Source organism: Mustela erminea, chromosome 13 (assembly GCF_009829155.1).
Source record: "Mustela erminea isolate mMusErm1 chromosome 13, mMusErm1.Pri, whole genome shotgun sequence".
Classification (NCBI taxonomy): Eukaryota; Metazoa; Chordata; class Mammalia; order Carnivora; family Mustelidae; genus Mustela; species Mustela erminea.
The window spans coordinates 64,568,218-64,595,229 of NC_045626.1; the positions used below are offsets into that span (position 1 = coordinate 64,568,218).

Consider the following 27,012-nt stretch of genomic DNA (forward strand, 5'->3'; position numbering starts at 1 on the left):
CATTCCTGCTATCAAGCATCCTTGTTAATGAGATTTAGGTTTAGAAGAAATTTAACTTTATTTACTTTTCCTTCTACTTCCACCTCCTTTGGTTTTTATGGAGGGGAGGGTAACATTAGGCTTGAGGAACTGAGTTCTGTGTCTTTGGAAATTGGGCTATTGATAAGGTAACTTCTTTGTTGTAATCTCAAGGAAATTTGCAAACCAAGGGAGACTCCTGTCTTGCAGGATTGCGATCTCAGCAAGTTAACTATTTATCATTTTATGGCAGTCAGGGGTGCCTGAGGAATGCTACACACATGGAGGGGAACAGATGAAGGGGGGGTGCAAGGCGCCAGCTTTTGCTTTGTCCTCAGCCAGCCTCTTGCTCCCTCATCAAATGGGACACCACAGTTTTTTGCTTTTTGGTTTTGTTTTTTTTTTTTTAAAGATTTTACTTATTTATTTGAGAGAGAGAGAGCACAAGCCTGGGGAGTCCTATGCAGAATCTGATCCCAGGACCTGAGCCAAAGGCAGATGCTTAACCGACTGAGCCACCCAGCACCCAGGACACCAGTTTTACAACAAGGGAAAACATCAAAACCCAGGCACCTGATGAGGTGTGAGGGTGAGTTAGGGAAAGGGAGGGGGGCACTGATGATCCTTGTTACTGGAAGCTTTCTTGTTTTCCTGAAGGAAAACTTGCCAAGCTGCTGTGAGTCCTTTAAATTCAGGTGGGAAGCCTATCGTCTTACCTGGCAAGTGATGACTATGCAAGATGGGGGTGACCCAAGTTCTTGCACCTTCCACACAGAACACCTCCAGTTGTGGCCAGCACTTGGGGGGTGGACTAGTGTCAGGGATTATGAACTGAGCCAAAGGCACACGCTTAACCATCTGAGCCACTCAGGTGCCCCAGCTCAGGTTTTTTGTACTGTGCCTCCAGCACAAGCTGGAGAGAAAAAAAAGAAGGCTAGCTGTGCATGGATCAGATTCATCAGTGACCTCCAGGACAGAGGCTTAGTTGTGCCTTCCTGAGAGGGAGTGTCCTAATTTTAGAGGTCATTGCAATCTGAGGATTCCTTCAAATCATCAAGTGCAGATTCATCTTTTTTTAATTTTTTAAATTTTTTAAAAAGATTTTATTTATTTATTAGAGAGACAGAGAGAGACCACAAGTAGGCAGAGCAGCAGGCAGAGAGAGAGGAAAGGGAGAAGCAGACTCCTAGTGAGTGAGAAGCCTGATGCGGGGACCCTGAGATCATGACCTGAGCTGAAGGCAGTCGCCTAACCTATTGAGCCGCCCAGGCACCCGGTTCATCTTTTTTTTAATCTTTATTTTACTTAATTGTAATTTAATTTTATTTGTTTTCATTTTATTTTTAAACTTAATTTTTAAAATTTTTTATTTTTATTTTTATTTTTTTTTTAAAGATTTTATTTATTTATTTGCCAGAGAGAAATCACAAGTAGATGGAGAGGCAGGCAGAGAGAGAGAGAGAGGGAAGCAGGCTCCCTGCTGAGCAGAGAGCCCGATGCGGGACTCGATCCCAGGACCCTGAGATCATGACCTGTGCCGAAGGCAGCGGCTTAACCCACTGAGCCACCCAGGCGCCCTAAATTTTTTATTTTTTAAAAGATTTTATTTATTCATTTGACAGAGAGAGACACAGCGAGAGAGGGAACACAAGCAGGGGGAGAGGCAGGCAGAGGGAGAAGCAGGCTTCCCACTGAGTAAGGAACATCATGTGGGGCTCCATCCCAGGACCCTGGGATCATGACCTGAGCCGAAGGCTGATGCCTAAGGACTGAGCCACCCAGGCGCCCCTCAGGTTCATCTTTTGCTTGACATTTCTTTCCTTAATGACTCTCTCTGGTCATGTATTATAGTGAGAACAGGAAGAAGAAACCAGGCCACAGGTCTTGAACACTTTGCTTGGAAATCTCAAGTAAATATCCAAAGTCATGGTTTACAAACTGCTTTCCACACACCTGCAGGCCATAATTTAGTCAAGTTTTTGCCACTGTACCACTCAGCCTCCAGGAACTCCTTGCTGACTGTCAGAATTCTTTTCCTTAGAAGGAACAGAAACTCAGCGCCAACTGATATAGGCGAAAGGAGGGGAAAGGTAGAGCTGGCCCACAGGGGAACTGGGATCAGAATCTGCCTTTCTCCCTATCTTTCCCTTTCTGTGACTAAGCTGCTTTCTCTTAGGCCAGCCCACCTAGTGAGTTTACAGTTGTGACCAACCCACTGGTGGGCCGAGGTCATGGATGTAGGGAAGACATTAGGGTTCAGAGCCTACTGCCAAGAAAGAATTCTTGAGATATATTTGGTGCAAAAAAGTGGTTTTATTAAAGCACTGGGACAGGACCTGTGGGCAGAAAGAGGTGCACTGGGGTCATGAGGAGTGGCCCATTATAGACTTTCAAGTTGCGAGGGGGTTAGGAAGAACGTTAAGTCTTTAAGGAATTTTGGAAGCAAGGTTTCCAGGACCCTGAGAAGGGCTGGCTATTGTTGGGAAAAAGTTAAGTATTAGTCACGAGACCCTTCATATGAGTATCTGTGGGCCATATGCTTGGGGATGACTGTCAACATGTACCATGGGGGGTTTACGGATAAAGGAAGTTTCCAAAATAATTTTTGTATGTTAAAGTAGGCTTCCAGGATCATGGAGGTGGGGCTGAGGTTGCCTTTCGCCCTTAGCAAGTATTAACATCGAGGCAGTTGAGTTCCTAGAGGAATGCCACTCAGTTTCAAGGACTTGTCAATGGGTAGAGGTAGTAAGGAAATTTAATAATTTTTCTTCTGCCTTTGTTTCCCACATCATTCATGATGACCCCTTTACCTCCGCTCTCCTGAATTCCAACTTCAAGTATCCCAGGGAAGCCTCCTGGTCCACCTGCTTGTGTCCCGGGTCAGAGGGATGAGTGGGTGGCTCAGTGGGTTAAGCCGCTGCCTTCTGCTCTGGTCGTGATCTCAGGGTCCTGGGATGGAGTCCCACATCGGGCTCTCTGCTCGGCATGGAGCCTGCTTCCTCCTCTCTCTCTCTGCCTGCCTCTCTGCCTACTTGTGATCTCTCTCTGTCAAATAAATAAATAAAATCTTAAAAAAAAAAAAAAAAAAAAAAAAGACTGGGCTAGAGCTGGAGCTAGAGCTAGAGCTGGATGGCCGGCCCTAGACCCTCCAGGGTAGGGTGAGGAGTGAGAAGAAGAAAGGGTAAAGGGATGTTTTGGCTTTTGGCTGCTGTCTCCTTGACCTGGGATCTGGGCATTTTCCCTTCTGCTCTGTTGGTGGGCAACTCTGACTGTAGAAAGAGCCTCGCAGCCTAGGTTCTCACCAACCTGCGACACACCCGAAAATATGCTTATCCCGCTCGGTGACCTCTAAAATGCCTTCCATGACGGCCGCGCAGAGCATCCCAGTCATCCATCTACGCCTTTCGCCAAGCGGCAGCGTCCCGGGACAAAACTCTGAAAGAACACCCCGATGTCTGTGGGTTTTGGGGTCTCCAGGTCGGGAGCCCTGTCTTTTTCCAAGTCAACGTGAAGCCCGGGACCCGCTAGGATCTCCGGCACAGGTGGCCGGAAAAGCAGGTAGGTATGTACCAGCTTGCCCAAAGGCTTCATCATCCGCGCCCCATCTCCCCCGGGAGCCCCATCCTGAGGCCCTTCCTCCCGTAGCTCCCTCTCCGCGGTGCGTCCTCCTCCCACCCCACCGCCCCTTCCTTCCCGCGCTCGCTCCCCTCCTTGCGCCTGCCAGCTCTGCAGTGCGCCCCCTCCTCCCCGCCCTTCCTGCGCTTTCCTCCCCGCGCTCTCTCTCTCTTGGCAGGGCGGCCCCCTCCCACCCTGCAGCGCCTTCCTTGCGGTCTGCCCCTTCCCACCAGCGCGCGCCTCCCCGCCGTGCACCGGGAGCTGCTGTGAGAGATGCCGGCGAGCAAGGAGGTCCCCCAGCGCCGCAATATTAGCAGCTCTGCGTACACGGATCTCTTGCACAACGCCTGGGATCGGGGCGCTGCAGGCGCGGCCCGGAAGGACCAAGTCCAGAGCCTGGCCATGGTCCCCGCTGGGGTCAGGTTGGGGGGAGGGCGGGGCTGGATAGGTAATTTAGTGCGCGGTGCGCTCTTGCCCAAAGGTGGAGGCCCCAGGGGGGCGGGGCCTGAGACCCTATATCTCTCCCAGCGCCCCAGTCCTGCCACCGTTGCTATCCTGGATTTTTGTCCGTGCCATCCTGCTGCCACCGCGATGGGCCTGGAGCTCTACCTGGACCTGCTGTCCCAACCCTGCCGTGCCGTCTACATTTTCGCCAAGAAGAACGGCATCCCCTTCAAGCTGTGTACCACGGAGATACTCAAAGGTGGGCCCAGGCCGGCTCTTGCGGGGTCCATAGTCCTTGGGCCCTGCAGTTTCCTCTTCTTCCAAACAATTCCCGTAGTCCCAGGATGAGGAGAAAAAAGGCAAAAGAAATGTAGATAAAAATTATATTTCTGGGGTGCCTGGGTGACTCAGTGGCTTAAAGCCTCTGCCTTCGGCTCAGCTCATGATCCCAGGGTCCTGGGATGGAGCCCCGCATCTGTCTGTCTGCTCAGCAGGGACCCTGCTTCCCCCTCTTTCTCTGCCTGCCTCTCTGCCTACTTGTGATCTCTGTCTGTCAAATTAAAAAGAAAAAAAAAATCTTAAAAACAATTATATTTCCATGCAACTTGTAGCCCATTGACAAGTGCTTCGGACAGGCAGAGTATGACAGGCTTCCAAGAACTCACACTTTCCTTTTTGTTTGTTTGTTTCATCTTTTTAAAAGATGTATATATTTATTTTACAGAGAGAGTGTGTGTAGGCTGGAGGGGTGGAGGGAGAGGGAGAGAGAGTCTCAGGCAGACTCCACACTCAACATAGAACCCAGGCAGGGCTCCATCCATGACCCTGAGGTCAAGACTTGAACCCAATCCAAGAGTCAGGTGCTGGACCAGCTGTGACACCTAGACACCCCTACACATGAGGTTTTTATTTTTATTTTTAAAAGATTTTATTTATTTATTTGACAGAGTGAGAGAGCACAAGCAGAGGGACCAGTAGAGAGAGAGGGAGAAGGAGGCTCCCAACCAGAGAGCCTGATGTGGGGCTCCATCCCAGGAGCCCAGGATCATGATCCAAGCCAAAGGCAGATGCTTAGCCATCTGAGCCACCCAGGCACCCCTACCTACAAATGAGCTAACTTTTTTTTTTTTTTAAATGCTCAGCTAGCCACCCTATAGTACATCATTAGTTTCAAAGATTTTATTTATTTATTTGACAGACAGATCACAAGTAGGCAGAGAAGCAGGCAGAGAGAGAGGAAGGGAAGCAGGCTCCCTGCAGAGCAGAGCGCCCGATGTGGGGCTTGATCCCAGGACCCTGAGATCATGACCTGAGCTGAAGGCAGAGGCTTTAACCCACTGAGCCAACCAGGCACCCCTACATCATTAGTTTCAGAAGTAGAGTTCAGTAATTCATCAGTTGCAAATAATACCCAGTGCTCATCACATCAGGTGCGGACCTTAATGTCCCTCACCCCCCTCCCCCTTCTCCTCCAGCAACTCTGTTTCTTTTCCGTAGTTAAGAGTCTCTCATGGTTTGTCTCCCTCTCTGATTTCTTCCCCTTCAGTTTTTCCCTCTCTTTCCCTATGGTCCTCTGAGCTAGTCCTTCTGTTCCACATATGAGTGAAACCATATGATAATTGTCTTTCTCTGCTTGACTTATTTCACTCAGCATAATCTCTTCCAGTCCCATCCATGTCAATGCAAATGGTGGGTATTCATCCTTTCTGATGGCTGAGTAATTAATATTCCATTGTATATAGGAACCATATCTTTTTTATCCTTTCATCTGTTGTGTTGAAGGGCATCTTGGTTCCTTCCACAGTTTGGCTATTGTGGACATTGCTGCTATGAACATTGGGGTGCATGTGCCCCTTCTTTTCACTACATCTGTATCTTTGGGGTAAATACCCAGTAGTGCAATTGCTGGGTAGTAGGGTAGCTCTATTTTTAACTCTTTGAGGAACCTTCATACTGTTCTCCAGAGTGGCTGTTCCACCTTGCATTCCCACCAACAATGTAAGAGGGGTCCCCTTTCTCCATGTCTTTGCCAACACTTGTTGTTTCCTGCCTTGTTAATTTTTGTGATTCTTACTGGTATAAGGTGGTATCTCACTGTGGTTTTGATTTGAGTTTCCCTGATGGCTAGTGATGTGGAACATTTTCCATGTGTCTGTTAGCCATTTGAATGTCTTTTTTGGAGAAGTGTCTGTTCATGTCTTCTGCCCATTTTTGACTGGATTTTTGTTTTTTGGGTGTTGAGTTTGAGAAGTTCTTTGTAGATCTTGGATACCAGCCCTTTATCTGTAATGTCATTTGCAAATATCCTTCCACATTCTGTGCATTGTCTCTTAGTGTTGTTGACTATTTCCTTTGCTGTGCAGAAGGTTTTTATCTTGATAAAGACCCAAAAGTTCATATTGGCTTTTGTTTCCCTTGCCTTTGGAGGCGTGTCTTGAAAGAAGTTGCTGTGGCCGATGTCGAAGAGGTTACTGCCTATGTTCTCCTCTAGGATTTTGATGGAGTCCTGTCTCACATCGAGGTCTTTCATCCACTTAGAGTTTATCTTTGTGTACGGTGTAAGAGAATGGTTGAGTTTCATTCTTTTTATTTTTAAAAGAGGGGCACCTAGGTGGCTCAGTGGGTTAAGCATCTGCCTTTGGCTCAGGTCATGATCCTAGGGTGCTGGGATCAAGTCCCACATTGGGCTCCCTGCTCAGCAGGAAGCCTGCTTCCCCCTAAGCATACCACTTCCCCTTCTTGTGCTCTCTCTTTCTCTGACAAATAAATAAATAAAATCTTTTAAAAAAACTTAAAAAAAACTTTTTAAAAGATTTTATTTGTTTATTTGACAGAGAGATTGAGATCACAAGTAGGCAGAGAGGCAGGCAGAGAGAGGGGGGGAAGCAGGCTCCCTACTGAGCAGAGAGCCTGATGCAGGGCTCCATCTCAGGACTCTGAGATCATGACCTGAGCCAAAGGCAGAGGCTTAACCCACTAGCCACCCAGGCACCATGAGTTTCATTCTTCTGTTTGTAGCTGTCCATTTTTCCCAGCACCATTTATTGAAGAGACTGTCTTTTTTCCCTTTGGATATTTTTTCCTGATTTGTCAAAGATTAGTTGACCATAATGAGTTGAAGGTCCATTTCTGGAGTCTCTGTTTAGTTCTCTATGTCTTAATGTTAGCACTTTGCTAGAGGTAAAAAGCAACCTTAGCTTGACAGAAGCCAGACCTTCAGAATTCTATACCATGTACTTTAACATATGAAAATCCTTTTGAAACTCCCTTTGTCTTTACCCTCTCCCAACTTAAAAGTATATAACCAATCACTCCTTCCAATTCCAGTGCAGCTCTGCCCATGGGTCCTGTCCCATGCTTTAATACAAATACCTTTTGCTCCCAAACCATCAAGAATGATTTCTTGACCATTTGCTCCCAGCCCACATCACATCATTTTGGACTTTGATCATGGGGCCTGAGTCTTCTCATCTGGACTCTGAGCCTCTGTGTGGACTTGGTGAATACTTACTTCCTGTCTTCTTTTACTTTCACTCCAGGAGCTTTTCACAGACTACGATCATAATTACTGGAACACTTTCATGTCAATTGCTCAGGCTGCAATCCTCTAGCCCATGGCTACTCTAAGGAGAGGAAAAAAGCTTGCCCTTTAGGTGGAAGCTAGTACCCTGGCCAAATGGCAAAATAAGATTCAGAAGCCTGATGCCCCTTCTTAACTTCTGTTCTTATTCAAAGCTGTCTTTCTTGGGCATGGGATAGCCACCTAAGTCACTAGCAGGGCTGCCAATCTTAAGACTCCTGTGTGAAGTTTCCTCCTCATTGGTCCAAGGGTATCCCCTCACATCTCTGGTCTAGCCACTTTTTGCCGTGAAACCCCCGCCCAGAGCCAGCTGAAACCAGTACCAGATTGAATTAAAACCCAGCTGGGGGTGGCATCTGACTTTAGCTCAGGTCATGATCTTAGGGTGCTCTGATCGATCCCTGTGTCCTGTGTCAGGCGCCATGCTCAATGGGGAGTCTGCTTCTCTCTCTGCCCTTCCCTCCCATTTGTGCTTGTGCATTCTCTCTCTCTCAAATAAAATCTTATTTTTTAAAAAGATTTTATTTCTTTATTTGACAGAGAGAAAGTGCAAGTAGGGGGAGCAGCAGGCAGAGGGAGGAGCAGACTCCCTGCTGATGAGGGAGCCGGATGTAGGACTTGATCCCAGGACATCATGACCTGAGCCAGAGGCAGAGGCTTAATGACTGAGCCACCCATGCACCCTTCAGATAAAATCTTAAACAAACAAAAAACCTAACTGAGAACCATTTCCTAGGTAGGTTCGCTGTAAAGACTATATGTGCTGGAATGTCACTTAGACCGTGGTGGATTTCCACCTTCACCATTTTCTGTCCATGTCCCCCACTATTTAAATGACAAAATCAGGTAATTTCCCTTTGGGAAACTTTTCTAGTGTTTTCCATGGGTTAAAAAGGGTGAATTCTTCATAGCTCCGTATTTTGGTGTACCCATTTGTAGCCTAGGATGCAATGGGTGAAGGAGGGGCGGTTTGGGAGGGGAGATGCCGGCATCCCTCCTGTGGGGCTGGGCAGTGGTCATAGCCATTTCCTTTGAGGGATGCCTCCAGTCTCTTTGACACCAGGAACCTCTGACTTATCCTGCATGGAATAATCCCTGGGAGCATGTGTGGTGGTCCAGGTCGGGGGTGTTCCTTGGAAATAGACCTTCTCTCCTTTTTTAGGAGCGTGGGATCTTCTTCATTTCCCAAGGAATCTCCCTTGGAACACCTTTCAACCCCCTGGAAACTATTCAGATTGCATGATTTAGGAAAAAGAAGACTGATCTGTAAGACTGCATGGCCTCAGTACTCCCTAGAGACAAGGAGAAAAATGGCTCTTTTTTTTTTTTTAATAGATTTTATTTCTTTACTTGACAGAGAGAGAGAGCACAAACAGGGAGAGTGGCCAAGGGAGAGGGAGAAGCAGGCTCCCTGCTGAGCAGAGAGCCCAATGCGAGGTTCGATCCAGGACCCTGAGATCAAGCCCAATGCGGGGATTGATCCCAGGACCCTGAGATCATGATCTGAGCTGAAGGTTAGACACTTAACCCATTGAGCCATCCAGGCGCCCTGGAAAAATGGCCCATTAACAAGACGTTAAACTTCAATATGACCTATCAGTTAGATCTCTTCTGCAGGGAACAGGGCAAGTAGGCAGAGGTACAGCATGGCCATAAGTCAGGACCCTGACCTAAGGATCTCTTGCAGAATGTGTTTGGCTGCTAACCAGGCTAACAAGCTGCCTCTAGATATATTGGACAATGGTAGTTGAAAGAGGCCTTGTCCTCCTCCTAATAAACCCAGATTGCTGGAGGAGACACAGTCCATTCTGAGGAAGGGGATGTTGACAGTCTCACTGGTCCTCCTTAACAGGCCCAGGTTATTCTTACTGTATGTGGGGCTTCTCTCTCCTTCATTTCCCAGGTTGATGGTTATGATGATTGGAGTGAATTGTCTCTGGTTAGTCTGCCTTGGATGGACTTGAAGGAAAAATCCCAAGCTGCTGCCCAAATGGAAACCCCTTTTGTTTCTGGAAAGTTCCCTGTCTTCTCTGGCCCAATATGGACTGCCTATCTTCAGTTGCTGGTGGAAGAAAAGCATGCATCTGCTCTTCCGTCTGAGCTGATGAGCTTTAGAACCACGGAATCCTGGGGTGCCTGGGGGCTCAGTTGGTTGAGCGACTGCCTTCGGTCAAGTAATGACCCTCAAGTCCAGGGATCTAGTCCTGCATTGGGTTCCCTGCTCAGCAGGGGGTCTGCTTCTTCCTCTGACCGTCCCCCTCTCATGCTTACTCTCTTTCTCTCTCTCAAATAAATAAATAAATAATAATTAAAAAAAAAAAAAAAAAAGAACTGGGAGTCCTTTCTCTGCCTTCTGGGCTTTTCTCTGCTTCCAGCCTTGCTGGCCACACCTCACCTCTTCCGCCATCCTCTCCCTCCCTCCTCCCTCCCTCCTGTTTCTTTTTTCTTTTTAATTTTTAAAATATTTTATTTGTTTATTTGACAGAGACACAGCAAGAGAGGGAACACAAGTAGGGGGAGTGGGAGAGGCTTCCTACCAAGCAGGGAGTCTGATGTGGGACTCGATCCTAGGATCCTGGGATCATGACCTGAGCAGAGGGCAGACACTTAAAGACTTGGCCACCTGGGCATCCCCCCTTCCTCCTGTTTCTGGACCACCTTGGGTGTGGCCTGCATGACTGGCTCCTGTGCCAGCCTGGTGCCTGGTTGTTTGCTTGTTTTAAGATTTATTTATTTATTTATTTGATAGAGAGAAAGAGATCACAAGTAGGCAGAGAGAGAGGGGGAAGCAGGCTCCCCGCTGAGCAGAGAGCCCTACTCAGGGCTATCCCAGGACCATGGGACCATGACCTGAGCTGAAGGCAGAGGCTTAACCCTGGTGAGGGTTAAGCATGAGCCACCCAGGCGCCCCTAGTGGTGCTGGGTTCTTAATCCCAGCCTCGAGGCCAAGGAGTGAGGAGCACCCCCTTGGACTTACGCTGCCCACCTCATATTTCCCCACTGGTGTCCCAGGTAAAAATTGACAGTGGGGAACAACTTGATTGACTTCTAAGTAGATGCGATGGTATTTACACTAAGTGTGTTGATTTCACTAAGATAGACATATCTTTAGACTTAGCAGCATTAAATGTACAACTTTTATCCTACCAAGGATTACTGAAGGTCAAAGAAGCTCCTCTTATCTCTTTTGCAATTGTCAGCAAAAAGATGGCTTGAAATGATGGTGGATTTGTTGGTCTTCAAGTTTTGATGGGTAATCATTTAGATAGCTTTCAGAGTCTTTGGTAACCTGAAACTTTCCTGTCCTGCTTGGTTGATAAATTGGGCTGAATTCATCTAAGCCTTTTCCAAATGAGATAAAATGCTAATGCACTGATTACTGAACACAGGTTTGTGCTTTTGGCTTCTCATTGCAAAAAAGCTAAAGATAGTTGGGTCTGTTGGTAAACAGGCTTTGTGCTTTATTGAAAGATTATATTATGGAGTCACAAGCTTTACTTTTACTTTCCTTTTTTTATTTTTAAGATTTTATTTATTTGACAGAGAGAGAGCACAAGCAGGGAGAGAGGCAGAGAGAGAAGCAGACTCCCCACTGAGCAGGGAGCCCAATGTGGGGTTCCATCTCAGGACTGTAAGATCATGACCTGAACCAAAGGTAGGGCTTAACTGACAGCCACCCAGGTGCCCAATGAACTCATATATTATAATGAACTCATATCAGATCTTGAGCCATGCCCATTTTCCAAGTCTTTGTCATTTATGGTTATTGTTCTAATACTCTTGCAAAACACGTTTCATCTTAAAGGAGATTCATTAAAAGGGCTTTTGACGGGACACCAGGGTAGCTCAATTGGGTTGGGTGTCTGCCTTCAGCTTAGTCCCTGGATCGAGCCCCACAGGGAGCCTGCTTCTCCCTCTGCCCCTCACTCCACTTGTGCATTCCTTCTGTCTCTCTCTCTCAAATAAATAAAATCTAAAAAAAAAAAAAAAGAAAGAAAGAAAGAAAAGAAAAGAGGGTTTTTGACAAACACAGGATCTTGATATCTTTAAAATAATAAAACTAAAATGGATAAGAATTTCCAGAACTGGTGCACCTGGGTGGCTCAGTGGATTAAGCCTCTGCCTTCCGCTCAGGTCCTGTCCCAGTTTCCTGGAATCGAGCCCTGCAGTGGGCTCCCTATTCAGCAGGAAGCCTGCTTCTCCCTCTCCCACTCCCCCTGCTTGTGTTCTCTGCCAAATAAATAAACTCTTAAAAAAAAAATAAGATATACAGGAATATGACAAGTATTTCTTTGTGAATAAGTTGAAGCATTCAACTTTTCTCTACCTGAACCCTCTGAAGTCCAGAGGCTCTCAGTGATTGGGGATTCTGTCGGTTGAGGGTTGGACTCTCGGTTTTGTTTTGTTTTTCTTTTTAAGATTTTATTTATTTGATAGAGACACAGCGAGAGAAGGAACACAAGCAGGGGGAGTGGGAGAAGGAGAACAGGCCTCCGAGGAGCAAGCAGCCTGATGTGGGGCTCCGTCCCAGGACCCTGGGATCATGACCTAAGCCGAAGGCAGACTCAAAGACTGAGCCACCCAGGCGCCTCTGGACTCTCGGTTTTGGCCCGGGTCATGAGATCCAAGCACAGCGTGGAGTCTGATATTCTCTTTCCCTCTTACTCTGCTTTCTGCCCCTTGCGTACTCTCTTTCCCTCTAAAATAATCATTAAAAAAATAATAATAATAAAAGGTATTTTATTAAAGCATGGGGACCTTAGGGAGAAAGAACTGCATTGGGGTGGAAGGTGCAACTAATCATATATTTTGGAATTGGGGGTTGAGTAGAGAGATAAAGGGAGTCCCTGAAGGAATTTTGAGAAGACTAAACAGGATCCTGGAGTTGTGGCTATTGTCAGCTAAGGTTGTGTTTTGCCTCTAGCAAAGCATTAACATTAAGGCAGTTGTGAGTTCTTTGAGGAAAGTCATGCTTTGCCTGTTTCAGATATTTATCAAAGGGCTGCAAGTTGTAAGGAAATTTAATTTTATTTACATTTCGTTTGCCTTTGATCTCCTCTGGTGTCTCACCAGAGATTGTCCTCTGCTGTGTGACCTTGGACAGGTGGCTGGCCCTCTCTGAAGCTTAGTTTTCCCTTCTGAGAAGGAGGATAATATTACTTCTACTCTGTGGGACTGGATTCTCACAGTTCCTGCCTTGAAAGCCTGTAAGTAAGGTCCTAAAGCAGGAGCAGGCCACCCTGTGAGAATGTAGAGGTGGGGATTGCTAAGCCTTGCCTCTTTGCCCTCCTTTCGCCTGCTCACCCCAGGCCTGGCCCGGTAAGTCCCTTTCACCTATCTGAAGCACCCTGGGAGGTGGCAGAGCAGGGAGCCCAACCCCATTCCTGGTTCCAAGGCCCGGCTGTGGCCCCACACAGCTCTCCCCACAGCCCCAGCTACTTCTTTGCCCAGCCTGGCCTTGGGGTTCCGGCTGGGGAAGGGAGAGGAAGGGCACAGCAGGTGTGGGTCTTGCTCTGAAGGCTTTTTTTTGACTTCTTTCTCCATAGGGCAGCTCCAGACCAAGGAGTTCTTCCAGATTAATATCCTGCGGAAGATACCCGTCCTCAAAGATGGTGACTTCATCTTGACTGAAAGGTGCTCTCCTTCTCTTCCTCCTCCTAAGCCCCTAGATCCCCTGGCCTCTGGCTGTCCCACTGTGTGCCTTCTTAGACCCTATGCCGCAGATGAGGGCAGAGGGAGGAGTGTGGTGAGAAGCTGACACCTGGGGTTGGGGGTGACCAGGATGCCCGGAAGCTGGTGCAAGATAGCGCTGTACCTCCCTTGTCCTCGGCCTCCTTTTCTGGACCCTAGGGCCTCCCCATCCCCTGATGGAGGGCAGTAGAGGAGAACGTGGGGGCATTTGTCCAGTTGGACAGAGAGCAAGTTCAGCAATGGAAGCTGAAAGGGCCTCTCCTGACTCCTCAGGCCACTCTCCAGAGTTGGCCAGGGCCTGAGGGAACAACTCACGGTGAAGGCCAGCCACCAGGCAGGCAGAGGGTAAGAGGTCAGGCAGCTACAGGCACAATGGCCAGAGGACCTGTCAGGGGTGACCCATGACAGATCTGAGAACAGGCTTTTCCTCCAGGTCCTCAGCTCAACACTGGGACATTCAGGGGGCTTGATGCAAGACTCCAGAGGCCCAGAGAGCCTTTTCTGAGCTGTGTGGCCTTGGAGGAGTCACTTAATTATTCTGAGGCTTAGCTTTCTCACATGAAATCTCTACCTCATGGGGCCGTGGGTGGTGGCTGCTGTGGTATCACAGATATGGGCCTCTTAAAGGGCCAAGCGGACAGTGTGGCCCAGCATCCATGCTGGAGACAATGAAGGAAGGAGACTAGGGAAGGTACAGTCAGGGGCAGTGCCCAGGAAGCTGTGGATGAGAGGGGAGACGTTAAGTACAGAGAAGCTCCAGCGCCCCACTGAGGGATCAGAGCAGCTGAGGAAAAAGGGCCATGAACCAGGATCCTCACAGCCACTGTTCCTGCTGGCCCTGATCTGTAGCTCCGCCATCTTGATTTACCTGAGCTCTAAGTACCAGACGGCAGACCACTGGTACCCCTCCGACCTTCAGGCCCGCGCTCGCGTCCACGAGTATCTGGGCTGGCACGCTGACTGCATCCGTGGCACCTTCGGTGTGCCCTTGTGGACCCAGGTGAGGAGAGCCGTCTAAGGGTTGTTGACCGTCAGGGACCCAGGAGGAGGCAGGGACATGGCCTGAGCCCACCCTTTGCCCGTCAGGTGATAGGACCACTCACTGGGGCCCACGTGCCGGAGGAGAAGGTGGAACGGAACAAGACGGCCATGGACCGGGCGCTGCAGCAGCTGGAGGACAAGTTCTTGGAGGACAAGGCCTTCCTCATTGGCCAGCAGATGTCGCTGGCTGACCTTATGGCCTTCGAGGAGCTGATGCAGGTGTGAGCTTGGGATCTGTGGGCAGCATCCCTCCTGTCGCTGCCCTCACTAGACAGAAGCTCTAAGGAAGGCCTAGAGACAGCTAGGAATTTTCCCAGAATCACAGAGCAAGGTTCTGTCCGAACTGATGCTTTCGCCCTGAACTTCTGCTTCCCTCCTGGGTGTGGTGTTTCATGCTGGTGCTCCTGGGCCCTGAGGCTGGCCATACTTCCCTGGGCCTCACATGGGAGTTCGCAGGGGAGGGGGAGGGTGCCCAACCCCTGTGCTAGTGGTTCTGGTATTGGAGCCTCAGTATTGCTGTAACTTTCCCATCCTTGTCCCTGCAGCCTGTGGCTGTTGGCTATGACCTCTTTGAGGGAAGGCCGAAACTGGCAGCATGGCGTGACCGAGTGGAGGCTTTCCTGGGTTCTGATCTGTTCCAAGAGACCCATGGTCCAATCCTGAACATCCTGGAGCAGGTGGTCAACAAAAAATTCCCGAAGCCTTCCCCAGAAGTCTATCCGATTATTCTGCTTCGTATTTCCAGGATTCCCTGAGGAGTCTGGAATGGGGAACTGATGGTTGGAGGCCAGGAGATTAGGCATAAAGAGTCATTCTTAGTTTCTTACTTGTCCTTTTTCATCCCTCTGTCTTACCTCAGTCTCTTGTTTCTGACTCCTGGAAGAACTCTACCACAGGTAGGATGCCTGATGTCCTGGGCAGTGCTGCTTCTCAGGTATAGCACATATAATCAACAGAAGACTAAAATCCACCATATAGAAAGAGCTCTAGAAATCCAATAGCATGAGGAAGAACAAATCAACTTAAAATCAGCAAATGTCATTGGTCTTTTAAGTATAATGAAGACTTGGGGAGACACCTGAGTGGCTCACTCAATTAAGTGTCTGCCTTTGGCTCAGGTCATGATCCCAGGGTCCTACAATCGAGTCCCACATCAGGCTCCTTGCTTGGCAGGGAGCCTGCTTCTCCCTCTGCCTTCCACTCTCCCTGCTTGTGTGCTCTCTCTCCCTGACAAATAGATAAATAAAATCTTAAAAAAATATATAGTGAAGACTTGGGCTTGGGTGGCTCAGTCGGTTAAGCATCTGACTGTTGATTTTGGCCCAGATCATGATTTCAGGGTCTGAGATGGGAGTCCTGTGTCCAGCTCATACTCAGCACAGAGTCTGCTTATCCCTCTCCCTCTGTTCTCCCCCAACTTGCACGGTCTCTCTTTCTTTAAATAAATAAATAAATAAAATCTTAAAAAATATATAATGAAGACTCAGACAATTGAAGAAGAAACCAAGAATGATTGGTTCTTTTACATGGTCCTATTATATGTAGTAATAAAATTATGTCCCAGTAACCCTCATCATAGTTAATCCAAGTAACCTCATAGATAACAAGCCAATATATAACATTATACCAGGGCAACAAAATGGTAAGAAATCCATTAGAATGGCAAGCACCTAAAGTATAAAGATGACGTTTCAATGGCTATGGTAATGGTTTTTGAAATCTGGGAAACAGAAGACTTAACAAGCACTCCTGTCTTCTAGTGTGGTTTCAGCATAAGAGAAAACAGGGGTTATAGGTTGTTGCAGAAGCCACCATGTGTATCCCCCAGATCTGTCTTTGTGACAGAGCCGACAACAGTTACTTTAATGGAGAGAATTTAACATAAAGAATTGGTGGGGTGTCTGGGTGCCTCAGTTGCTTAAGTGTCCCATTCTTGGCTCTGGTCTCAATCTCAGGGGTCATGGGTTCAAACTCTGCATCGGACTCCATGCTGGATGGGAGCCTCCTTAATAATAATAATAATAATAATAATAATAATAAAACATAAACATTAAGAATTGGTCACTGGGCATTATAGAACTCCAGGCAGAGAAAACCCAGATGATCACAGGGACAGCCACTAGCTCTAGGGCTGCGGGGGACCAAGAGAGGAAATTGGAATTCTCAAAATGTAGATGCTGGGGGAGACACCTTGTGGAAATCAGACTTCTGAGAAGGGTGCTGCTGCCTCCAAACCCATGGGGCTGAGATCAGACCTTGGAGTTGGAGGGTACTGCCATCTCAGGGTGAATGAAAACACGCATCCTAGTAGTGTTGGAAAATTGCAGACCGAGTTCAACTGCACTACAGAATTCCTGCCCCCCTGAGCGAAGACCCCTTGGTGTAGGGATGTAGACAGTGTCAGGAACCTTTGACCTCCTCCAGCCGCCTCTCCAGTTCATGGTATTTGGTGTTTTTTTGTTTGTTTGTTTGTTGTTTTTTGTTTTTATGGCAAGGCTTAATGCTGTTTCTAATACCTACAGTGTATGGCACCATCTGGATTGGAGAAGCCAGCAGCCAATAGTAGTCTTGTAGCCATTTCTGCCTGGGAATCAAAATGTCTCCATCTTGAATAGAAAAATAATGCTGAGGATAATGGGTTTCCCCACAGGAGAGTTTATGCCTAACCAAAACAGCACTCTTGTGGCAAGGTAAAAAATGTCAGCCTTGCCCCTGTCCCGAGCTATCTAGCGTAAGCACAGTACGTCTGAGTGAGGCATTTCAGCTACCTGGAAGAGAAAACTTTGGCCCAGGACTCTACTGACGTCTGGAATCCTAGTAAGAAGCATCGGGCTCAGCCCAGGTGTAGCCGCCCCCAACTAACTGTGATGACATCCTTGAGAGTGTTAGAAAGGGGACTTGAAACTGTGGGAGGCCACGGTAAGGCTTGAGACGAGGACCAAACCAGGCCCTGACTTGTGCCTCCTTTAAAGGCTGAATAGCCGAGCAAAAGGCTTAGGTCGATAAAGTAGAGTAGCACTGAGAAAGGGTCTGTGCTATGTGTTGTGCACACGCCTATGTGACTTCCCACACGTTTGCTAGTCAGGGACGATTTGGCCGGGGTCAGAAATTCTTGGCTGGTCCTTGCTGTCCTTGCACAGGCTATAGACTACACCACTGTAAGAGTGTGCTGTGCTTACACAAACTATGTCTTGAGTGGCCTTGAAGTCAGGACATCTGGCGCTAGAAGGTCTGCTATTGGTGCTTGGGAAATAGATAATGGGAAAGCTTGAAGGATTTTCTTTGCATGTTGCAAACTCTTTAGTTATCAGCTAAAAATAGATACTTTTTTTTTTTTTAGGGACTAACACACCCTTTTAGTATGTTTTTAAATATTTTTAAGGTTTAAAAAGTGTTTAAAGTTTGTAGTTCCTAGTAGGAAAACATTATCTGAATGAATACCCTAATGGCAAACCATTGTAGAATGTTTCAGCTGCATGGGGAGCAGAGGGGTAGGGATTCTCTTCACAGCACCCCAGCTTTTTTCATGAGAAGGTCGGAGGTACACTGGTTTGTATTATTGCGACATCCATTAGGTGAGCGAAGTTGCTTTTCCTTCAGCAAGGGCTTTATTTGTCAGAAGGGCACTATGCTTGACCTCCAAATTTGGCTGACAATTTACTGATGAGATTCATAACCTTTGGGTTGCTCTGATATTTTGACATATTCGCTGGGTTCTGGGCCACATCCTGGAAGGCCATCATAACTTCTGGATCCTGCATGGCTGCAAGAACTTCCGGATCACTAAGAATTTCATTGAGCCCAGGCATTCCTGCCATCCCAGGCATCCCCCCTGCCATTCCAGGCATTCCCCCAGGAAAGCCACCTGGGAAAGAGCCATACTGAGCTCCTGATTGTCGCCTGGCTTCTTCCTCCCTCTGGGCTCTCTCATGTTCTTCCTGAGCCTTCTTAACCCTTCCTATTCTTTCTTTGATCTCTTGCTCTTCACGTTTTCGCTCATATTTTCTCTGATGTTCAGCAATTTTCTGGGCCCTCGGTTGAACTTCTTTCAGCATTGCACTAGCATCTCCATCATAATCCAGTTTACAAGCAAGGGCAAGATCATGTGCTGCTTCTTCCCAATGGCCCAGAAGTCTATGTGCTTTCCCGCGCCACTTATAAGGCTGAGCTGAATCAGGATTTATTTCAATAGCTCTGTCACAGTCTCAAATGGCAGCATTTGGCTTCTGTAATTTGATGAAGACACTGGCTCTCTTGGCATACAGAATGGCCAAGCGAGAATTTAGTTTGATGGCATCTGTGAACAAGTCAATGGCTTTCTGTGGTTCACCATCATTTAGGGCATCAATGGCAGTCACTTTTTCATCATTTGCCTGATCCATCATTTCCTTGGTTATCTCTGCATTTTCATCTCCCATTCCTTGAGGGGCATCATTATCTGGTTCAATCACACCTTCACTGTCAATTTCTAGATCACTCTCCTCACTCTGTCTTTATGTTTTCCTCCGCCTTCTTACTCTCTGGTTTTTCTTCCTTGATATTGTCTTCTGATATAGTTTTATGAGTGGCAGGTGGTATTTTACCCCCCATGCTCTCCACCCACTCCCGCAGGAAACGCATTTCCTCCGTGTGCAGAACGCTCGGATCCTGCTTATACATTTTCACCAAAGCCCGAAGCTCGCTCACTTTGCGGGGGTCCATGGTCCAGAGGCAGTGGCAGGCGGCAGGCATGGCTGAGGTTGCGACCCGATTCAAGGCGCGGGTACTAGCTCAGCGTGATCGTGTAGAAGGGCTAAAAATAGATACTTTTCTTACGATTGTTTCTGTTAGCTATATAATGCCTCACAGCCTTGAATAAAATTGGCACTATTGGACATCCTCCTTGGTGCTCCTCCTGCCCCCATCTCTTTGTCTCTTAATTTCTTTTCACCATCCTCTTACCCTCTCGACCCTGGTCGGTTTGTCGCACCAGCCACGACATGAAACAAAGCCCTGGTCTAGGTGGGAGGCGTCTGTCTTCAAGTCCATGCTGTGGACTAGCTCTAGCAGACGGTTTGACGTTTGGTATTCCCTGGAACTGGTTCCTCATCTTGGGGTTTGTTGCAGGGTTTTGGCTTTGATGTGTCAGGTTCCTGCATCTTCATTCTGGTCCTTCCAGGCAGTGGAAGAGTCAGCCTCTAGCTGACTCCCAAGCTGTGGGAACGAGGTGGCCTCTCATTAGCAGTGGTCACACTTAGGGTTACCATCCCTGCTCTCAGACCCCCATGCTGGTCACAGTGTCCTGCCCCACAAAGGACCTGGTGCTCTACCTGGACCTGCTGTCCCAGGCTGGCTGCCCCATCATATCTTCACCAGGCTTCTCCTCCAAGCCAGACTCTGTAGTACTGGTCCAGGGACCTGCTCCTCCCACGACACATACCCTCTCCTAACCACCCCTCCCTCTCAGATGCCATAATGTTTGGGTTCCCTTCCATCTGTACCTGGCAGCCTCCCTTGCCCAGACGGAAGGCATTTGCATCAGAATGGAGCCACCACCCCAAACCTCCAGCCTGTGAACCTTGGGCAGTGTCTCAGGCTACATGGGTTGCTAGAACAAAAATACCAGAGGGCCACCTGGGTGGCTCTGTCGGTCAAGCGTCTGTCTTCGGCTCTGGTCATGATCTCAGGGTCCTGAAATCAAATCCCATATCTGGCTCCCTGCTCAGAGGGGAGCCTGCTTCTCCTTCTCCCTCTGCTGCTCCCCCTGCTTGTGTCTTTCTTCCTCTCTCTCACTCACTCTCTCTGTCTCAAATAATAAATAAAATCTTTAAAAAAAAAATCCCATTGAGAAACAAGATAGAGGATCATAAGGGAAGGGAGGGAAAAATGAAGCAAGACAAAACCAGAGAGGGAGAGAAGCCATAAAAGACCCTTATTCTCAGGAGATCAACTGAGGGTTACTGGAGGAGAGAGGAGTGGGAGGGATGGGGTGGCGGGGGATGGACACTGGGGAGGGTATGTGCTATGGTGAGCGCTGTGAACTGTGTAAGACCGAGGAATCACAGACCTGTGATAAATAAATAATACATTCTATGTTAATTAAAAAAGATTCCAAACACAAAAATACCAGAGGCTGGGTGGCTTACCCTTAAACATCTTACCCTTACCAACATCTATTTCTCCCACTTCTGGAGGTCGTGAAGCACAAGATCAAGGTGCTGGTAGATTCAGTGTCTGATGAGAGCTTGCTTCCTGGTTCATAATGACTGGTGGTGGAAGGGGCTTGGGAGTTCCCTGGAGTCTCTTTGTAAGGGTACTGTCCCATTTCCCATCGTCTTAGCGGTTAGGGTTTCACCATAGGGCTTCGGAGGACAAGGGAAGACAAAACTTTAGCCCAAAGCAGAGGCTCCCAAGCCTTGCCAGTGTGATGATTTGGGTAGCTGAGAGCACCTGCCTTGTGTGGAGGTGGGGGGATGATGGGGTTCTGGCCCTGGTCCGGAGGGAGAATCAGACTCCCTATGGAGCTGGGAGCCGCATGTAGGACTTGATCCTGGGACTCTGGAATCATGACCTGAGCCGAAGGCAGTTGCCCAACCAACTGAGCCACCCAGACACCCGATATTTTATTTAATTTTTTTTAAGTTAATTTATTTGACAGAGAGAGAGGGAGAGAGAGAGAGTGCACAAGCAGGGAGAGTGGGAGGCAGAGGGAGAGGGGGAGAAGCAGGCAGGGATCCTGATATGGGACTCGATCCCAGGACCCTCGGATCATGACCTGAGCTGAATGCAGACTTTTAACGACTGAGCCACCCAGGTGCCCAATAGAAATCTTTTTTTTTTTTTTTTTTAAGATTTTATTTATTTATTTGACAGACAGAGATCACAAGTAGGCAGAAAGGCAGGCAGAGAGAGAGATGGGGAAGCAGGCTCCCGACTGAGCAGAGAGCCGGATGTGGGCCTCGGTCCCATGACCCTGAGATCGTGACTTGCACAGAAACCAAAAGTGGGATGCCCAACTGACTGAGCCACCCAGGCGCCCCTCATCATGCTAAACCTTAAAACTTACGTCTTTGCCGGCAATGACAAGGGAAACATTCTTTGTACTTAGGTTCTCTTCTGCAGGCGCTGTTCACGGTGAGGCACCGCACCATGCTTAGCCAGTTCACTCGCCTGCACTCCATAAACCAACAACGGTCTCTCCAAGAAAGGATGATCTGATTGAGAATGGCTTCAACGGACATGACTTTGCAGGGAATATAGTTAGCAGCTGCACAGGTTTGGAAATAGTGAAGGTCCCTAACGTTGTAACCAGCAATAAGCTGCCCTGCACCATCTGGTCATCTCTGACCACATTGTTTTGCTGAGTCTTGCTTCCAGTTAGGGATACAAGACAAGACACATGCACATCTGGAATCCGGACAGTCCATCTGCGTTAAATCACACAACAGTCTCGCATCAGCATTACACCCCCAGACTGAGGCACCCATGTGGTTGTTAGCAAGGAGAATTGTTTTCCTGATGAGCTACAAGTTGTGCCCGGGGACTCTCTTCAATGCAACCAACACCAAATGGGTTTCAAACTGACCAGGACAGAACTGGGACAGTTGCTTTGGATTTTCAATTCAATGAAGCCTGTTTTAAGGGCTTCAAACAGCGAAGTCGCTGTCAAACAGGTTTCTAAAGCAAGTCTGCATGCCTGACTGGGCCATCAGAGGCACCACTGGCATTCTCTTGTGGAATCCCACGTTTGAAAAGAAAATAGCAGAGAGTGGGTCATGGGGGCTGGGAGACACTGGTGTCTGGGAGATACTAGTTACTGAGAAATATCTTGACACATGGCCATTTCATTAGAGAACATTTATTTATTTTAAAGATGGGGTAGTGGTGGGGGACATAAATGAGCAAGCAAGGGGAAGAGTGGAGGGTAACGAACAAGCAAACTCCGAGTTGAGCTAAGCATTGAGCCTGATGTGGGACTTGATCCATGGCCTGTGAGATCATGACTTGAGCTGAAATCAAGAGCCAGGTCCTTGAGGCACCTGGGTGGCTCAGTCTTTCAGCATCTGTCTTCGGCTCAGTTCATGATCCCAGGGTCCTGGGATCGAGCCCCGTTTCAGGAACCCTGCTCAGCGGGAAGCCTGCTTCTTCTCCCACTCCCCCTGCTTGTATTCTCTCTCTCACTGTGTCTTCTCTGACAAAAAAACAACTAAAATCTTAAAAAAGAAAAAAAAAAAAAAAAGGAGTCAGACCCTTAACGGACTGAGCCACCCAAGTGTCCAGAGAACTTTTTTTTCTGGAAGAGTTGGGACAGCTGAGTCATGGAGCATAATTGCTGATGTGTCAGCTGCTCTGAGCACCTTGTGTATATGAGCTCCAGGAATCTCCCTGAACCAGGCACAGTGGCTCACAAAAGGCTTTACACTGGTACATTGCACAGCTGCCACCGCACCTGTGGACCATGACATGGCCACACATTCCGGCTAATGGACCAGTAATCTGTGACTATTACTGCCAGTGTCCCTGTGGGTCACTGCTGAGTACGGCTGTGGGACACTCTCATAAGTGGCATTGCTGGCTAAAGGAGTCATGTGTCTTTTTTTGGGTGGGGGGGCGGTTGGAGGGAAATGGAAAAAAAAAATTTTTTTAAAGATTTTATTTATTTATTTGACAGAGAGAGATCACAGTAGACAGAGAGGCAGGCAGAGAGAGAGAGAGGGGAAGCAGGCTCCCCGCTGAGCAGAGAGCCCGACGCGGGACTTGATCCCAGGACCCTGAGATCATGACCCGAGCCGAAGGCAGCGGCTCAACCCACTGAGCCACCCAGGCGCCCCAATGGAAAAATTTTTTTAAAAGATTTTATTTATTTATTTGACAGACAGATCCCAAGTAGGCAGAGAGCCAGGCGGGGGGGTGGGGTGGGGGGTGGTGGTGGTGGAAGCATCAGGCTCTGCAGAGAGCCTGATTCGGGGCTTGATCCCAGGACCCTGAGACCATGACCTGAGCCGAAGGCAGAGGCTTAACTCACTGAACCACCCAGGTGCCCCAAAATGGAATGATTTTTATTTTTAAAAAATTTTATTTATTAGGGTTTTTTAAAAAAACTTTGTTAAGAGATTTTATTTATTTATTTGACAGAGAGCAACACAGCAAGAAAGGGAACACAAGCAGAGGGAGTGGGAGAGGGAGAAGCAGGCTTTCCCATGGAGCAGGGAGCCCGATGTGGGGCTCCATCCCAGGACCTTGGGATTATGACTTGAGCCGAAGGCAGACGCCTAGCAACTGAGCCACCCCTGCGCCCCACTGTTTTTTTTTTAAAAAAGATTTTATTTATTTGACAGAGATCACAAGTAGATAGAGGCAGGCACAGAGAGAAGAAGGGAAGCAGGCTCCCTGCTGAGCAGAGAGCCCAATGCGGCCTCGATCCCAGGGCCCTGGGATCATGACCTGAGCTGAAGTCAGAGGCTTTAACCCACTGAGCCACCAGGTGCCCCTGTTTTGTTTTGTTTTTTAGTGGGCGCATGATGTTATACCAGTTTCAGGCGGACAGTGTAGTGATTCTACAGCTGTACACATCATGCTAGGCTCACGAATGTAGCCACCACCTGTCATCACACGATGTGATCAAAATATTATGGACCGTATTCCCTATGCCGTGCCTTTCATCCCCGTGCCGTTTTCATTCCACGACTGGAAGCCTGCAACTTACTCCCCTTTACCCATTTTGCCCACCCCCTACCTCCCTTTCCCTCTGGCAGCCATCAGTTTGTCTTCTGACTTTGAAGGTCTGATTCTGTGATCACATGCCCTTTTTGCTAGATATCACCACACTGCTGTCTGTGGAGGTTGTCCTAGCCCTCATGGATTGTTTTTGTTAGTAAACTCTGGACACCGAACCAAGATACCACAGAGCGTGGGGGTGCCAGGGAGCTTAGAAAAACAAACTTATTTTCTTGCAGTTCTGGAGTCTGGAAGTCCAAGATCAAGATGTTGGCAAGGTCAGTTTCTCCCGAGGCCTCTCTGCTGGGCTTGTAGTTGGCCATCTTCTCCCTGTGTCCTCATGTGATCTTTTCCCTGTGCATGTGAGACACTTCTGTGTCTCTCTGCCGGTCCTAATCTCTCTTATAAGGACACCAGTCAGATTGGATTAGGGCCCACTGGGGGTTAGGACTTCGACACAGGAGTGTGGGGGGGAGGACACACTTGAGCTTATAATGTGACATGCACGCGTGTACTCTGTGCTAAAAAACTTGACTGTGGCAGGTGGTTGGGGACGGAGTGGATTCTCAAGCTAGTTTTCCTGGGGGTTTACATATTTTAAATAAAACTGGGCACTTTTCAAGTGTTCAGATCCATTGGCATTTCTTCTCCTGTGACCTTTTTGTGTCATTTGTGAAGGGCCCTCAGACCTAAGAATGGTATCTGGGATACGGATGGATAAGCCTCTTTGAGCCCTTTGCCCTAATTGAGGCTTTCACTGGTATAGTCTAGAAGGCCCCTGATGTCACCCAGCTGGCTTTTGTGAGATGTGAGTTCTGGGGGCCATGCCAGGCTGCAATCTCGCCACCTCAACCTTTTGCACTCTTCTTTCGTAGCCCCATGTCTTGAGTTGTTGAACACATGCCCACCAAAGCCCGCTCCTCTTTTCCTTCCTTCCTGCTTGTAGGCCCTTCTATTCACACTAGTGTGACCGAACCCAAGTTCATCTGTCCAACGCACAGTGGAAACATTACTGAGACATCGTGTGTAAAGGCTGCCACGCGAGGATACAGAGGACAAGCCTCAAACATTCCCTAGTGTCAATGAGGATGTGGAGAAAAGGGAACCCTCATGCACTGTCAGTGGGGAATGCAAACTGGTGCAGCCATTCTGCAAAAGAGCATGGAGGTTCCTCAAAAAGTTAAACATGGAAACAGTGTATGGTCTAGTCATTCCATTACTGGGTATTTACACAAAGAGTATCAAAACATTAATTCAAAAAGATGTATATAATCCTGGGGGCCTGAGTGGCTCAGTGGGTTAAGTCTCTGCCTTTGTCTCAGGTCATGATCTCAGGGTCCTGGGATGGAGTCCTGCATCAGGCTCTCTGCTTACCAGGGAGCCTGCTTCCCTGTCTCTCTCTGCCTGCCTCTCTGCCTGCTTGTGATCTCTGTCTGTCAAATAAATAAGTAAAATCTAATCCTATCTTTATTGCAGCATTATTTACAACAACAAATTGATGGAAGTAGCTCAAGTGTCCATCGATAGATGAATGAATAAAGATATGTGTATGTATGTATAACAGAATATTATGCAGCCATGAAAAAGATTGAAATCTTGCCATTTGCAATGACATGGATGGAGCCATACAGTATTATGCTAAATGAAATAAGTCAGTGAGAGAAAGACAAATACTGTATGATTTCACTCATAGATGGAATTTAAGAAACAAAACAAATGAACAAAGGAAAAAAAAAAACACAGACTCTTAACTATAAACTGGTGGTCACACAGGGGAGGCGGGTGGGGGGATGGGTGAAATAGGGGATGGGGATAGAGAGTACACTTACCAGGATGAGCACTGACGAATGTATGGGATTGCTGAATCACTATATTTTTACCCCTGAAACTAATATAATACTGTTTGCTAGCTATCTTGGAATTAAAATTACTCTATCTGAAGGCGATTAAAAAATAAATAAAATAGGGGCACCTGGGTGGCTCAGTTGGTTAAGTGTCCAACACTTGATTTCAGCTCAGGTCATGATCTCAGAGTGGTGAGATCAAGCCCCCAGTCGGGCTCCACACTCAGTGGGGAGTCTGCTTGAGATTCTCTCTCTGCCCTCCTCCCAGCTCATGCATCCACTTTTTCTATCAAATAAATAAATCTAAAGTAAGATAAAAGTACACACACACACACACACACATACACTCACACACCCCTGCCTACCTGAAGGGGTAGAGTCAGGGATTTTGAAAGGCTAGCAAGGGGCACCTGGGTGGCTCAGGCAGTTAAGGGTCTGCCTTTGGCTCAGGTCATCGTCCCAGGGTCCTGGGATCAAGTCCCCTCAATGGGGAGCCTGCTTCTCCCTTCGCATGCTGCTCTCCCTGCTTGTGAGCATGCTCTCTTCCTCTTACAAATAAAATCTAAAAAAAAAAAAAAAAAAAAAAAAAAAAGTTCTTAAAAAAATAAATAAATAAAAGCCAGCAAAAGAGGGTAAAGGGGGAAGAGTCATGTGACTCAAGATCAGCCCCGGGAAGTTTGCTGAGTGTGGGAGGGTCAATTTCATTTTGTTGTGCTCAAAGAGGATGTCAGTGGTCCTGGATTCTGCTGGCTTCTTTATGAAAGCTTGAGCTCCTGCAAAACAACTAAATTAACGTTTGGTGGGGTGCCTGGGTGACTCAGTGGGTTAAGCCTCTGCCGTGGGCTCAGGTTATGATCTCAGGATCCTGGGATCAAGGTTCGCATGGGGCTCTCTGCTCAGCAGGAAGCCTGCTTCCCTCTTTCTCTCTCTGCCTACTTGTGATCTCTATCTTTCAAATAAATAAGCAACAACAACAAAAAAAACTAAAAAAAATTTTTTTAATTAACATTTGGTTATCACTTGTTAAGCGTGAATGTTATTTTACAGAAACAAGGGTCAGAGGATAAGCAGATTTGGGGGAAA

At 47.8% G+C, this 27,012-nt stretch overlaps 1 protein-coding gene and 1 pseudogene across 3 annotated transcripts; one reads left to right on the forward strand and one right to left on the reverse strand.

Annotated features, from left to right (window-relative positions):
- The first annotated feature begins 475 nt into the window (after positions 1–475).
- GSTT2B (glutathione S-transferase theta 2B) lies at positions 476–15,537 on the forward strand. 3 transcript variants are annotated; one of them, XM_032310914.1, is made up of 7 exons: positions 476–607; positions 3,496–3,576; positions 4,162–4,336; positions 13,204–13,291; positions 14,198–14,348; positions 14,435–14,608; positions 14,935–15,537. In XM_032310914.1, the coding sequence occupies exons 3-7, from the start codon at positions 4,225–4,227 to the stop codon at positions 15,142–15,144; spliced, it is 735 nt and encodes a 244-aa protein (XP_032166805.1). In that variant the 5' UTR covers positions 476–607; positions 3,496–3,576; positions 4,162–4,224; the 3' UTR covers positions 15,145–15,537. The 3 variants fall into 3 exon arrangements, with proteins under 3 accessions (XP_032166805.1, XP_032166803.1, XP_032166804.1); XM_032310912.1 differs by having other exon boundaries at positions 3,496–4,336; XM_032310913.1 differs by lacking the exon at positions 476–607 and having other exon boundaries at positions 3,391–4,336; positions 14,435–15,028.
- Positions 15,538–17,750: 2,213 nt separating this feature from the next.
- On the reverse strand, positions 17,751–19,172 carry LOC116572142 (annotated as a pseudogene).
- Positions 19,173–27,012: the final 7,840 nt, after the last annotated feature.

Bases quoted from the DNA above. Each gene is read 5' to 3' on its own strand.
- GSTT2B (XM_032310912.1), top strand. From the start codon at position 3,907: ATGCCGGCGAGCAAGGAGGTCCCCCAGCGCCGCAATATTAGCAGCTCT. The intron at 14,349-14,434 runs GTGAGGAGAGCC...TTTGCCCGTCAG, and splicing joins GTGTGCCCTTGTGGACCCAG to GTGATAGGACCACTCACTGG. The intron at 14,609-14,934 runs GTGTGAGCTTGG...TTGTCCCTGCAG, and splicing joins CCTTCGAGGAGCTGATGCAG to CCTGTGGCTGTTGGCTATGA.